The 16,097-nt window shown below is 37.0% G+C and overlaps 1 protein-coding gene across 1 annotated transcript in view; it reads left to right on the top strand.

Moving 5' to 3' along the window:
• Nucleotides 1–16,097, top strand: part of LOC133209592 (transmembrane channel-like protein 1) — a 56,989-nt gene that overhangs the window by 18,986 nt on the left and 21,906 nt on the right. The window contains exons 6-10 of the mRNA XM_061348291.1: nt 5,795–5,885; nt 7,117–7,198; nt 13,027–13,133; nt 14,009–14,107; nt 15,654–15,796. Of these exons, the coding sequence (XP_061204275.1) occupies nt 5,795–5,885; nt 7,117–7,198; nt 13,027–13,133; nt 14,009–14,107; nt 15,654–15,796 (522 nt within the window). The remainder of the gene's footprint in view (nt 1–5,794; nt 5,886–7,116; nt 7,199–13,026; nt 13,134–14,008; nt 14,108–15,653; nt 15,797–16,097) is intronic.

Genomic DNA, 16,097 nt, shown 5'->3' with positions numbered 1-16,097 from the left:
CTGAACTTGTAAATCCAGGAAGTTTAATAAGTTGGGGAAAGGTCTCCTTACCTTACAAATCAGAGGTCAGAAGTAACGCAGTGGGACTAACCTGCTGCAGAGCTGGTGAGGGAAGAAAAGCTGAGGGTGCAAGGGAAATCTTGTTCTGTTTCATGGCTCAGCATTACCTGGTAGTTATGGTTTCTGTATTACTTCCTTGCACATAACTGCACACATGTTTCTGCCTCATTACCCGTAGGCCCTTTTTCAAGCTCTGTTTCTGCAGTGAATTTGCTTTTCAGGTATTTCATTAAAACTCTGGTGGGACTTTTCCATTTCAGGATCAAGTTGTTATTGAGATTTGCATTTAACTACCAATTAAGTAAGATCTTTAAGTCATGCAAATATTCATGAATACAGCTAACAGGCTGCTGTGGAGCACTTAATAACTCCTCTGTACATTTGCATGTGGTGGGTTTGCCTTGTAAGAATTACTCTCTCTAAATGAATGGTATGGAAATGCTATTTAGAATGTTAACTGGTAAAATCCACTGCACATCAAAAGAAAAGGTGCTTGTAAAATATCAGATGTAACTTGATGTCATTTTTTCCAAGAGTGGAAGAAGGCTTACACTCTTTTCTTTCACAAAATGCTTTTTTAAACATAATTTATTTCAACTGCATAATAATCATAGAATCATAGAACCAATTAGGTTTGGAAGGATCCTTAAGATTATCTAGCCTAGCCTGTAACTTAACACTGCCAAGTCTACCACTAAGCTACATTCCTAAGCACATCCACATATCTTTTAAGCTCCTTTAGGATGGTCACTCAGCCACTTCTCTGAGCAGCCTGTTCCAATGCTGGACAACCCGTCTGGTGAAGAAATTTTTCATAATATCCAATCTAAATCTTCTGTGGTAAAACTTGAGGCCGTTTCCTCTTGTCCTATTACTTGTTACTTGGAAGAAGAGACTGACACCTGCAACAGTACAACCTCCTTTCAGGTAGTTGTAGACAGCAGTAAGATCCCCCCTGAGCCTCCTCTTCTTCAGACTAAACACCCCCAGTTCCCTCAGCTGCTCCTCATCAGACTTGTTCTCCAAACCTTTCACCAGCTTCATTGCCCTACTCTGGACCTGCTCTCTGTAGTGAGGGGCCGGAACTGAACACAGGATTTGAGGTGTAGCCTCACCAGTGCCTATTACAAGGGGATAACCACTACCTTGGCCCTGCTGGCCACACTATTTCTGATACAGGTCAGGATGACATTGGCCTTCTTGGCTGCCCGGGCACAAGCTGGATCATATTCAGCTCTATCAGTCAACACCCCCAGGTCCTTTTTCTTTGCGCATCTTTCCATCTACTCTTCCCAAGCCTGTAGCTTCACATGGGCTTGTTGTGGTCCAGATGCAGGACCCGTCACTGTGCCTTGTTGTAACTCATACCACTGGCCACAGCCTATTGATCCAGCCTATCCAGATCCCTCTGCAGAGCCTTCCTCTCCTCTAGCAGATCAACCTCCAAGAGTCAGCATGTAAATTTACTGAGCATGTACTCGGTCCTCTTGTCCCAAGCACTGATAAAGATATTTTCAATAGAACTGGTCCCAGTACTGAGCCTTGGGGAACACCACTTGTGACCATCTGCCAACTGGATTTAATTCCATTCATCACCACCATTTGGGCCAAATAATACTTTTTATTAACTATGCAATGATTTTTGCATTATTATGTGATGATTTTGGCTATTACTTCCCCAAAAGGGGAAATATTAATAGGCAGTTTTTAATGCCTTTTTGAAACCTAATGCATGTTTAAAATACACTTTATTGTAAAAAATGCGACTAGTTAAAAACCCACAGTATATTGCAACTAGACTAGAACATAAATACAATATTAATGTAAAACTAAATAATACTGCAAGTTCACTGTTTGGGCTTAGTTGATTTTTTTTCAAGATTTATAGCACAAATTTATAAGCACTGGAAAGCCATATATGAAAATAATGAAAGGGGTTGCTCCATACTTTTTTCACAAAACATTAAGGTAGCTTCACAAATATTGTGCATGCATGGATCCAACTGGTTTTGTGCTCTGATCTTGCATGTGTAACTCAGTTGACTGGGTAGTATCAGTGATCTGGTTTCAGATCATTGTCTGGTTTGCCTGTGCTGCAATGATGAACTCAGTCCCAAGAAGACCAATGAAGTGAAAATCTGAGAAAAACAGATAACAGAATCACAGAATCACAGAATCCCAAGGGTTGGAAGGGACCTCTAAAGATCATCTTGTCCAACCCCCCTGCAAGAGCAGGGTAACCTAGAGTACATCACACAGGAACTTGTCCAGGCGGGCCTTGAATATCTCCAACGTAGGAGACTCCACAACCCCCCTGGGTAACCTGTTCCAGTGCTCTGTCACTCTCACAGTAAAGAAGTTTTTCCTGATGTTCATATGGAACCTCCTATGTTCCAGTTTACAGCCATTGCCCCTTGTCCTGTCACTGGACATCACTGAAAAATTGATTGTAAAAAGAAAAAATTTGATTTGTAAAAAGAAAAAAATTGATTTGAAAAAAGATTGTAAAGCAGTAACATTTAGGGACAGTTTATAACAGTTCTGTACCCAGCACACACTGTAGCAGGCAGTGTTGGGGAAGAAGAGATTCAGGGAGAAAGGAAACCTTAGCCACTGCCGAAGTAAGACTCAGGGAGGCATTCAGGAGGATTAGCAGCATTAAACCTGGAGATCCAGATCACCTTGTTCAAAAAGCAATGTTTTGGTTTGTCCTTGAGAAAAATCTTAAATAGTGCTAAAAGTGGTGAAGTGAAAGGTTGCTTGATGGAGAGTACAGGAGGTAGAGAGGAAGAAGAAATACTACTTTTTGCAAAAAACTTTGTAAGAAGACATTTTGAACAAATGAACAGAAGGTTTGGATTAAGAGTTAAAAATAAATCTTTTTATGTTTTCCAGTGTGGAAAGTTCCATTTTGCTCTGTTTTGGCTTAATTTTATAGGAGAACATGTTTGTGGAGAATTTCTGTGTTCAGCTATAGATGCAAAATATGTTCATATCTGCTACAGAGGATTTTTTTATGTTAATGATTGTTTTCATATTATCCCTTAGATTTCCAATTTACTTCTCCTGTAAAAAACCCCAAAACCAAACCAAAGCAACAACAAACAAAATGACAAAACAAACCCCCCAAACCAACCAAACAAAAATCCCTATGATTTGAAATCCTCATATTCTGCAGTGTAACAGCAAGTGTTTAGTGACTAAAAGCAGAGGTTTTCTGCAGCTCTGGAGGCTTTGATTTCAGTAATTTTTCATAAACAAGCTCAAGTGCTTGAATTACCTAGTGATAAAAGTGGTGGTGGGAGGTTTTCCTCTTAAGTCCAGAATATAATATGCTGCCTTGGGAGGCAGGTATATTTCCAGTTTATTGATTCTGGCTGCTTTTACGGTATTGCTCCAGCACTGACTGCGGAGTTTATGAGGAAGCTGCCATCTGCTGTTAGGACTGCCTCGTATCTCCTGACGGTGCAACAAGGTTTTAATTCCTGAGGACATGGATTTAAAAGGGACTCTTGGGCACTGGAAGAGTCTGTTTCCTCTGACTTATGTGAAGGGGCTGAAATTTAAAGTAGAATTTTTTTTTTGAGAATCAAAATGGAAGAATGAGATGTGAGTGCTGAGCCAGAAAATCTTTGAAGGTCTCAATTTACAGAGAATAAAGAAGGCTCAGTCTGTGACAAAGTTAGCTAAAGTGCAGAAAGATCAGACTCCAAAATCCAGAACACAAATATGATCCAGAAAAGCAGAACTGAGAATAAGGGATCTAGAGCATTAAAAAGACACTGACTTGGTCCCTGAGGGACACTTTGAAGTGGTGAATAGGTGTAATGCATGGCTGGGGTGGTGGCTGGGTCTTTTTATTTTACTTTTTTTTTTAATCTGAATTTGCCTTATACCACAGGGAAAAAAAAAAAAAAAAAGAGTGATTGGATTGGGATACATTTCATTGTGTGTAGTTTTTGCTTCTGCCAACCTTTGTCTTTGAAGAAGGAAAGGGGATCTCAGGTGGTGGGAAAATGCGTGCTGAACTCCTGGGGAGGTCAGGTTAACTGGCACTGATCCTAATGCCTCACCATCTGGGTTTAGGTGTGAGCACTTGGAAGGTGAGAGTGCTCAGAGGGCTATCAAGGGTGGAAAGCTCTCAAAGAGTGAAAGCTAAATACAGTAGCTCAATTTTGCAGTCTTGGGAAGTGTAGAAACAAAAGGCCATTTGCAGCCTTGTTACTCTGAGTGAAAGAGGCTGGTACAGTGGGTGTCTAGTGGGGAAAGATTTTGGTAGGTCTTCAAACGATAGTATGAAGATCACCCCAAGTATTTCTAGTTACTAAAAATGCACAGTATTTTAAAAGATGATTTTTAACTATCTTTTAAAAAAATCATAGTTAAGATTTTTGAGTTAAGGGACATTATGACACAGGTAATAGCCTTCTTCATCCATAATTTTAATTCTCCTTTATCACAGCTACACCACTATTCTGACAAAGCCATTGTCAGATTTTGCAGTTTAACAAAATATTTTTGCTTGCTTGCATAAAATATCTGAACAGAAGATATAAGAATGAGAATTTATTTTACTCAGTGAATTTATCTGTAGCGCTTCTGGAGAGTTGTGCATCACAACTAACATTTTCCCAATTGTCTTTCTCAAGTGTTTAGTGTTATACCTAATATAATACACAAAGCTTTGCAGTCATCGAGTGTGGTGACAAATAGTAATGCACTTTTGTGCATATACTGACAGCTAAGATTTCTTACCCTATTTTTGAGTGTTTTAGATTAGGGCACTTAACCTTTAGGGCACATTTTCTCAATAGAGACACATTAGATATAAGGAAGAAGTTCTTTACTGTGAAGATGGTGAGGCACTGGAATAGGTTGCCCAAAAAAGTGGTAAATGCTCCATCCCTGGCAGTGTTCAAGGCCAAGCCGAACAGAGTCGTGGGTGATGTGATTTAGTGTGGGTTTGGAACTAGATGATCATAAGGTCCTTTCCAACCCTAAATATTCTACGATAGTCAAATTTACAGATAAAAAAATAGATGACATTGTTTTAATTCACAACCATTATGCCTTTTAAAACAATTTAAAAATCTTCATCTCATATTTGTAGCACCATGGTATTATTTGACTTCCATATGCTTATAAACAAAATTTTAGTCTTTTGGGGACCACTGAAGCTACACTTCTATAAAATTATTCTAAGAATGGTACAATTAGAAATAATACATGCATAAATACTGAAGAGTTGAATTAAGTCTAGACTTGAGAAGGTGAAACACACAGGAACCAAGACATTAATGTATACATATTTCCAAAATAAAAAATGGAAATAAATTTTGCTTAGGTAACCCAACAGCAATTTATATTAGGTGAAACCAGGAGGAATAAGAGTTTGTGAGTGACATATATGAGCAGCAGCTGAACCGCAAAATAAAGTCTCTATGACTAAAAATGTTTGAGAACATTAACTGGATGTAGGCGATTCTCAGAGGTCCAAATGAATTTGTTTGAGAGCAGATTACTGAAGTTGCTTGTTCTGTTTGCAATACATATAATTATTATTCTGTGAAATACAAAGTCTCATCCCTGTTCTTTGCAAACTTGACTAAGGGAACAAGATTTTACAAAAATCTTTGAGGAGTTAGAACACATAAAAAATTACATCGATACATTAAAGACAATATGAAATTTACCATAGCATCATCTATATCTTACTTTTGCCTTCATTTTCCAGGGAAGCCCAGCTTTTTGTTGAAAAGTTTGAAGGTGCTCTTGGAAAAGGAAAAGGAAAAAAATTCTATGCATACAAAGTGATGATGACCAAGGTAAATTTATTATTTCACTAACTGCATGTAATGCAAATGGGGAGACTTCTGTCCATTATTGGCATATATACCCATCTACATAAACAGAATTCCTTGTCTTTCTTTGCATTTGGACACTTTTGTTTTCACTGTTCTTGCATGAAAATATTTCTAATGCAAACTCACTATTTGATTGAGGCTTGATTTCACAAGAATTTGCAGGAGTTTAATATCTTGTGAAGGTTAATTTCTCTTGATATATATTGATTTTTGCATGGGTTGAATCCAAAGCTCAGTCTCTACCTTGAGACAACCTTCTGTGAAGGATCAAAAAGTGTATTTTTGCCCTACAACAAAAGTGCTGTAGGCATCTCCACTAAGTTAAGGTTCCGGGGCTACGCATATGCTAGGGAATAATATGGCTCTGTAGGGTTGTGACTGAAAGGCTGAACAATATTCGCACAATATGTATTCTGGCAGGTCTCTCGTACAGATAAGTCCTTTGTGGTCTCAAACAACAAATATCCACTAGCAGTGGATGTGGATTAAGGTGGTCCTCAAGTACATCTTTTGACTTAGTTTTATCCTCTAACACTGCTATACAGTGTGAATCTGAGTGTGGTAAATCAGGATGGTTTGGCAGATTCACTTCAAAAGCACACTTTTGCCCCAAACTAAAATGTTTATGTAGAATGATGCTAAGAATATTTGGTAAGTTTACTTGCTACAGACAGGTTTACCCTTACTTAGACTGGACTTTCTGCAAACATCAGACTCAAGCATCTGCTGAGTCACATCTCATAAGCATTAATGTTCACAAAAAATAATGAGGCTTTCAAACTCAGATGGGCACAAGAAGCTCTATTACAGAAGTTACACTTATCTAATAGATAAAGTATTGTGTAGAATAATTGTAATTAAACCACACAGTTTGAGCTCCAGATCTGAATTTTGAATAGCACAGGAAATAAATTAAATTCTCAGAAACAATTATAAAAAAAAATAATAGAATGAAAAGTAGAGGTTATTTAATCATTTTTCTTCTGGAAGAGGTAGGGTTTTCACACAAAGCCAGTAGGAGACATATTCAGAACAAACGAAATAAGATGGCTCTTCATAAGCTACTGCTTCTATTGCAGTGGGCTCTGCCAAAGGATATTGTGAATGATTAAGGGGTTATGTTAGCTCAAGGAGAAACAGCATCTGGGCACTGAGATAATGGTCATATTTTTTTATTTGTGACCCATTTCAGAAGTGGATGAAATTTCAGAGAGATTTTGAGAATTTTAAGACAGCCTGCATACCCTGGGAAATGAAAATTAAGGAGATTGAAAGTAAGTACTTAAGGAAGGTAATAAAGAATAGTATCTAGTATCTTATTCCTGATGCATGTAAAAATGGTAAGTTACTTATCAATACTTTAGAAATAAAGGTCTGTATTCAATGTATAGTATAAACTCAATCAGCATTTATTTTTTCTTAATATTTATTGAGCTTGATATTATAGCTAGTTGAAAATATCCTTGAGAGAATTTTAATCAATTTACAGATAAAAATCTTGAATACACAATTTAGCAGCCAGTGGTGAAGTTAATCCCTGAAATTGGAATTAGAATTTAGACATTGCCTACCTTCATTTTATTTTGTCTGTATTTATATTATAATTATTTCTGTGATATTTTTTCATCATCTTGAGCCTTATGCAAGTGGTATTTTGGCATTATTGCTCTCATTTTCAACCACATAATACAACACAGAGAAAACAGTGGTCTTGTATGTCCCCATGTATTAGGCATAAATATAAAAACACCTAGGGTACTTAGTACTATGTTTATGTTTGAGAGTAGGTTTTTGGCATGTCAGTTTTAAGTTCCAGTGATGCATTTAAAATTCAGCCCTTTCTTTGAAGGAGATTTAGCTTAATTGCACAGGTACCTGAGTGAAGCTTGCCTCTGATGAAATGCAGATGAAAGTGTGATGCAAACTGATTTTAGAGAAGTTGCCTTTGGAAGAAATTGCGGTTTGCATCAAAAGTCAATAACCAGAACAGCAGAATAACAGGAAAATGATAAATTGTGAATTTTGTGCTGTTTTAACTGCAAAATAGCCCTTGAGAAGAACTTACATAATGTCCTGAAACATATGGTCTATGGACTCCTGAACAAATTATCTACTCACTTGAGGCAGAGTTGAGAAAGAAGCTGCTGTGTGTGTGTAGTTAAAATCAATCTCAGCATTTACATATGAATGGTCTCTTACTGGTCTGGACATATAATTGACATCTCGAGGATTTGTGAGAACAACATTTCTGCAAGTTTCTGCAAGGGAGTAGTCATGGCACAAGCTGTTCTGCTAGTAATAACTTCCAACAGATCATTTGTTTCCCTGTAAAATCAGAATTAAAAAAAAAAAAAAAGAACAAGAAAAAAAAGAACCGGGTAATTTTTCCAGTCTTGCTTTTATATCTGTTTAGTTCTTCATTTAAATGAGTTTTACTGTTACCTGGTCCCCAAATGGCAGTGGGATAGCAACTTTCAATAATCTCAACAGGTAAGATTGTTTATTCTTTTTGTACTTATTTTTATTTTTTATACTCTGAACTTTGGTTGGAAAGTGTAGTCTAGAATAAGGCGTGATTTCAAGGGAGGAGCTGTGAAATATTGCTGAGGAAAAGAGTTTTCAGTCACAATTTACTTGATTCTGGTTAATCCAAGCAGTAGTTCTCAGGATGTACCTCATATTAGTACGTTTGTAGTACTAAGATCAAGGTCATCTTAATGATGACACTGATTAAGCTGCCAAGGAATAAAAAGGGGATTTAGGTATTAAAAAAGGAGAATTAGGGGAAACTTAGATGGAAAAAGTATAGTCGGTGTGTAAGGGAAAGTAAAGATTAAGATACATTGAGTCACAGAGACCAAAAATCTACTGTTTCACCTTTTCTAGAAAATCAGATGTCATCTGAAGTTATATGTAGGCGGTGCATATGTTGCACGTTTATTAAAAGAGAAAGAGTAATCCTCTGTTTCTTGTCATTTAACAAACTCTTGGGGCTGAGTCAAGGATTACCCTGCATTCCCAAAATTTCAGGTTGGCAGAGTCACTATGCGATTGTTTGTAAAACCATTTCTATATCAATCTCTGATCAAAATCTCCAGATTTGATCAGAGATCAAATACCTAACAGATAGGAGGAGCAGCCACCTTTTCAACGCTCAGCTTCAAGCTTGTGTGTGTGAACTCCAGGGAATGAAATGTGTTTAACAATTACTTTCTTCAGACATGCACTTCTGTTGAAGCAGTGGTACCTCTGCAAGGAGAGGCACGTTGGGGCTTAGTTCAAACCCTTGTAAAATAACAATAACAGTACTAACTTAAACACATGACATCAGAAATTGAACAGAATGTTCCTGATACTGCTTATAAAACATTTGGCAGAAAAATATTTTTGGTTGCTTAAGACTTTACATAAGACTTGCTAAATGCAGAACATTGAACACCTTAAAACAATCTTGTTGGAACAGGTAACACCTTGCATGTAACCACTGGATCCTTCAGTCTACTCAAAATACTGAGAAGTGATTGAAGAAAATGGTTCAACACTAGGCTTGGACACCAGGATCAATACTTCTATAGTTACTGTTGTTGGATAAGATTGTTTGTGATGAGTCTGTACCCATGTCAGTTCCCATGCGCTGTAGTCTTATTTAGCAAGATGTGGCTGCATGAAGGAAATCTGAGGGAGTATTGTCTACATGACAGTTCAGTTTTAGAAGAGACAGTAGAGTGAAACAAGCAACAGATGACATCAGATTGTGACAGGTAAAGTAGGTTGTTTGGACCATTCTTGGAATTCTGATGATGCCAAATATGCTGGCTCAGTTCTCCACTACAGTTCAGCCTGCATGACTGCTTTCCCTGTCACGACACAGGTTAACATTTTTAAACTAATATTTCTTTTTTTGATAATTTTTCCACCAGAACATATGCATACACACAGGTAAGTGTCTGATATATTTCATTCACCAGTGAAATATGTTTGAAAAAGAAATGTTCATAGGTAGCTCCTACTTCTTCCAACATCTGGGATTATAGTTCTATAAGCAGTCTCTTAACCCAAAGAAACTAGAAATAAAACTTACATAATCCTTGATGATCACTGCTAACACTATGCTGTAAGTTATTTTGTTTCCAGAGGCAGGCACTATGCACAGAAGTGTAAGTATTAGCAGGGTATAAGAAGAGGTAATGTCAATAGCACCTGAAAGAGATGTCGGAATTTATGAGAGTTCTGTTTGAATCTTGTGTGATCCTAGCTTAAAAAAAAAGTGTCAGCAGCAAGAGCATGAATAGAACAAGAACCTGACAGTTATATGCAGACTATTCTTTATAGGAAACATTTTCATTTGGCTAAATACCTTTATGTGAGGGAATATTTTATGCTCAGCAAACCTTTAGAGTTGTTAGTTTCCAACCACTAAACTTTTCAGCATGAGTCATCTCTATGCTCTCTCGTGAAGACAATTTGCATTTTCTGATCTCAAAGTGAGCTCTTTATTAAGAAATCCCAAGCAAAAGGCAGTACCTTTTTACAGTAGAAATAGGCGAAGTAAATATAATTTTCTAACCACTGAGAAACACTAATATTTATTCTTCAGTCCTTCTAAAAAACTGCATATGACCAACCAAGCATGACTGACACCTACTTTGAAATCTAGAGGATCAACAAAGTGAGGGAGATCAAGACATATATCAATAGAATGATCTGTCTTTTGGGTGCAGCTCAGGAGTTAACATGTGCTAGAGGCTTTTTTTAAGAAAAAAAACCCTCTGATGCTTATACTTATGTAGTGACGTTGGTCATTGATCGATTTTCAAATGTAGCCAGGGTAGTAGACAGATTACAAATGAAAAGTGAATTAAGGTCCTGGGTAGTGGATCAGTTATATAACTGCTGTGTAAGGTTTCTTTGACTTTTAAAGAAATACTGTACTGGTAAAACAATGATAGATGACATAGAAAGTTTTCTCTCACACAGACTGAAGAGAATCAGTAGCTGTGCTGCCCTAGTACTGCCTAACTGATGCAGGAAGCCTAAAGGGAAAACCAATGTTGAAATAAACACACTTCATGAAAACAACAGAAGGGCTGAATTCCCATGAAGTCAATAGAAATACAATAGCTTTAGCGAAAGAGGTTAAATGAAGAATGTGTTGAACTGGGAAAGGTGACACACCTGTGCCTGCCAGTGCTACTGAATCAAAAAGTTCCTTGAGCCGTTGCTTACACACTAGAAAGACCTGAAAAGAATATGCTTCATATTGAGCAAATTCTCCGTATCTTAGAGTTATACTGGTATGCTTGGGAACTCCTAAGGTACAAGGACACAAGTTTTAGTGTGTTTTTTTTTCTTACCATAGTTTCAGCTTGATGGAGAAGTTTAAACAGACTTCAAAAAGGTACTTTTGATAAACAAAGCGCTCCTTTAGGATAGGTCTGAATAATCTATGAAAGAGACCTGCTAATGCTACAGGGAAATCTTAAGCGTTCCTGTCTGTTTTGAAGTAATAATTCTGATTTTATTTCAAGGCCACTTGTAGACATGTAAGACCATCTTGACAATATAAAATCAGGTAATTCAACACTCTACTACACCTTGGATGTGTTACAGAAGAATATAGGAAAAAAAAAATTATTCACTGTTTATGATGGGCCTCTGAACTTGCAGCAGGGGGATTGTCAGTGTTTAGATACTAAAATTATCGAGTTTTTGTGTATGTGATAATTATAATCAACAATTTCTTATAATAAATAAAAGAATAAATTAGTGGAATAATCAAAACAAGAAAAAAAGGAAAGTGCTAGCTACATTTAAGCCCTATCAACAAAACTCATCTGTAACATCTGATTAGTTTCATAATGCTTCCCACTTTAACGAATAGGACCCTTCTTTTTACAGCCCTCTTCATTTTGGTCTTGACTCTTCGGTCACCAGGTATCTAGAAAGGCCAGGTATCAGCATGAAGTTCTAGACTGTCTCAGGTAGGCTTCCTGCTTGAAAATTAGGGTCTTTTCTAGCACAGCGAGCCCCGCTTCAGACAACAGGCAGCAATCCTTGTATTGGCAATAGATAAATCTATTTTTGATGTTTAAGAGAGATAGAAGTAGATAAGTAGATTAACTATTTACATTTAGGAAAGAGATGCTTATTTTCATTATACAATAATATTCAGCAATATCTGCAACAGGACTTTATGGAAAACACACATTGTTGTTTTGGTACAGGGAGAACCTTTTCATTGCACCGCTGAAATTTATACTGTGCATGACAATCTGCATGCCAATGCCTAGTAGGATAAAGCTCTTGATGCAGGAAAATATGGCTAAAGACTACTTTAAAGTATTACTCTTTCATTCATAATTGCAACATATTGCACCACAGAGTGAACTCAAAACACTGGTGAAACTTGGACTGGTGCAAGCTGATTTTTATCATGTTCCCTGTTGCCCCCTTTTTGGACCTGCTCAGTCTGGAAATGTAGTTAAAGGCAACCACAGCTAAATTATCCTCATCCTCAGGTAACCTTTTCACTTGTCAGAGGTAGTTGTTCTTGCCTCATTGATGAAAAAGAGTAAAGTCCATGTACAGTCTGTGCATTGTGATTTACAGTTATAGAATCATAGAATGGTTTGGGTTGGCAGGGAGCTTAAATACCATCTAGTTAATACCCATTCTATGGGCAGGGACACCTTCTACTAGACCAGGTTTCCCAAAACCCCATCCAACCTGGCCTTAAACATTGGTAAGGATGGGCCAGCCACAGCTTCTCTTCCAGTGCCTCTCCACCCTCACAGTAAAGAACTTCTTCCTACTGTCTAACCTAAATCACCTCTCTGTCAGTTTAAAGTGATCACCTCTTGTCCTATCGCTACCTGCCCTTGTAAAAAGTCCCTCTCCAGCTTTCTTGTAGGTCCCCTTCAGTTACTGAGATGGCTGCTATAAGGTCTACCTTATAAAAAATTTATTAGAACTATGGTAATAAAGCAAATGAAAAGCCTCCCCTATTTATTTTAAATGAACTCCTAGTGCCTTCATCTTGAGGTAAAATAACATGAAAAGACTGATCTATCTGGCTTTTGTTTTACTTCTCATATTTTCATAGGTCACTTTGGCTCATCAGTAGCATCTTATTTCATATTCTTGCGCTGGATGTATGGAATAAACATGATTCTCTTTGGACTGACCTTTGGACTTGTAATGATCCCTGAGGTGGGAATCTTTTAAATTATTGAGAATCACTATGTGAATTTCTGTCTTTGCAGTGAGATTCATAGGACTGGACCTTTAAATAAATTTTTCATCTCTTTATGCTCTATTTAAAAGTATTAATTTATACTAAGGCTTTAAAGATGTAGTTTCTTTGGAGACAGTTTTCTCTACAGATAAATGTCTTAAAATAGACATGTGCTCTGAAAGTGTTTTCGCATAGTCTAGGATTGTGTTAAAGTTTTTTTTTTTTTCTATGGAGAAAAGAAGAGGAACTGAGACTAAGGCTGACAAGTAGAATATCTTGACTAAAATGTGCATTTGAATCGAAAGATGCATTCCAGGCCTCTGAGGCACCATGGCTTCTTTTTAGCTGGCTTAACACTCACATGTTGATAAGGTGCAGCAGGCCTGTAAAGTCATGAGAGACCCCTCGTGTTTTGCACTGTGTGCAGCATCAGTTAGTAGTGCTGCTCAGGGCAGATGCAATTCAGGCAGAAATCGCTTCTGTGAAATGTAGTATTTTTCTAGTTCATTTGAGGTGCCATATTGTCTTCCTAAAAAGAGGCTTTATATGGAACTGAAAGTATTCTGCCATCTCCCTGATTTCAGTATTCCACAACCTCTTGTCTTCTAGTAAGCAGATGGGAAAAGGTCAAGTAGGAATTTCCAAGAGCTTTTTAATACAGCATTTCAATATCGTGATCTATCTTCCACTGAAGCCAAAACAGAAAAAATCTTCAGCAGTTTCCAGGGTAAAGGCTGGAAAGGACCGTGTGAGGACTTGTTCTGTGGCTGAGCAGCAGTGGGATAACTGTCCCTTCTCTTTCTTGGTATTTTGCTTTAAAATGTAAATTGCCCTAATTTTTCGGTTTCAGGCTTTGATGGGGAAGCCATATGGCTCTTTACCTAGAAAAACTGTCCCAAGAGCTGAAGAAGCAAGTGCTATGAACTTTGCTACTCTCTGGGATTTTAGTGTAAGTATGTGTAAGCTTTCAATACTGCATATTCACATGACTCTTTGACGATTCTCTTACTTCAGTATCTAATATTCGGAGATATCAAATATTTCAGACTAAAATGGCAATAGAAGTAATTTATTTTTTTTTTTCTTCCCTATAAGTTCTGAGTATAAGTGTTTCCTTCAGAGTAAACATGTAATGAAGCTCAGTGTCCACGTGCACATTTCAGTATACGTAGCAATACAAGAACACATGGGGAAAAGTCTCAAAGCTGGATTCACATCCCTTGTATGCTACCAAGTTACAAATAAAAGAATCCAGATCAGCAAACATTATTTTATCCTAAAACAAGAAACTCAAGCTCCCACCAATTTTTAGGACAGTAAAGAAAAGATGAGCTCAACATACCTTTTGCATTTGTGCACTTGATACCCTTGCACTTGCACTTTTACTTTTTTGTGCACTTGCACACTCTCTGACATGTCAAAGAGACACAAATTTGGATTTTGCTATAATTAAACATTTTGCCAATATTCTTATCTCACCTGTCTTTTATCTTAGTCTTGGGAAGGAGTGAAAAAGACTTTCCATAAATACCTTTACACAGCAAAAAAAATATTTCAGGTCTCATGGCGAAATGCAATAGGCAAACCCCAGGAAACAGCGTACGGAATGACATGCAGTGGAGGAATTGTCTCTGACTTTTCAGAACACAGTGACTTAAAAAACATTTTAATACTCTGAGGGACCCAAAAGGCTCTCCAAAGCTGTGTTAGGCTGTAATGAAACTTGGGCTCAATTGGAACTATAGGGTACTCTAATGAGCAAAATGATGCAGAAGAGATGATAGTATTGAATTTGAATATGTCCTGACTCTGTAAATGTTTTACTAGTAGTTAGCAACAAATGTGTTCTATAACAATAGTTCTTTTATCAGAGAAGAACATCTGTTCTGTGTAGGCACATATCTCAAAGCTATTCGGATATGAATTAAAATGAGATATGTTGATTACTAAATCGAGATATTTTGAATAGTATTGTTAAAAACCCTGCATGCTGGATAATTATCCACAACATACAACTAACTATTGGTTCACGTATGCTGAATGATTTCACAATGAACAGCAGACAGCACTGATAGGCAAAGAAGGCATATGAGAATTTTTTATCAAATAGGCTATGAAAATAAATTTTAGAAATGTGAAAATTCAGTTAAAAGTCTGGCATTTTGTCTGCACATAATTTTTAAGACAAATTTTGTAAGCTGAAATGTTTTTGCCTTTACAACAAGAAGTATTTGGATAAAAACTTTTCACTCATAAAATCATAGAGTGCCCATGAAGTATTTTAAAGATAAAAGATTTGAAATTTGCCATGAAGTATTCTAGGTCTTTCTAGATGAAAGGAGAATTTTTTTTTCATCCTGTGACATTTATTATAGTGATGCTTACACCTGTTAGAATGCATTGGAACGGATATTTCAGTACACTGCTATTGGTACAATCTCTGAGTACATGCATATTTAACAGATGTGACATTATATTTTTTTATGACTTTTCAGGGCTTTGCACAGTATTCTGTACTCTTTTATGGTTACTACAATAACCAGAGGACAATTGGATGGCTCAAGTTCAGGATGCCTCTTTCATATTTTCTTGTTGGTGTTGGAACTATTGGCTACAGCTTTATGATTGTCATTCGAACGTAAGTTCTCCTTGGATCCAAATAAAGTACATTCAAAAAGGCAGATCATTCCGCTGTTGATCACTGAGACTGCCTTATAAAAATATGATACTTTTAGGGGCAGGACAATGCAATATCAAGTGCAAGGTCTAAGTCATGTAGGATTCCTTCACTGTGTGTTTATCTGTTGTTTTACACAAGCAACTGTGTCACAATGTTGTGGAACTAGGAAAAATATTTGCTAAAATAAGTTAACACTTTCCTTCTGAATTTCAGCCCATCTTTTCAAAATACTCTGCATCTAGCAAAATGTCAGCTAACA

The sequence above is a fragment of the Neopsephotus bourkii genome, unplaced genomic scaffold (assembly GCF_033783945.1).
Source record: "Neopsephotus bourkii isolate Nb327-2 ecotype Australia unplaced genomic scaffold, CSIRO-AGI_Nbou_v1 NB_350, whole genome shotgun sequence".
Taxonomy (NCBI): Eukaryota; Metazoa; Chordata; class Aves; order Psittaciformes; family Psittacidae; genus Neopsephotus; species Neopsephotus bourkii.
Note: the sequence above shows the minus strand (reverse complement) of the source record. Positions and strands in the feature narration are given on the sequence as shown.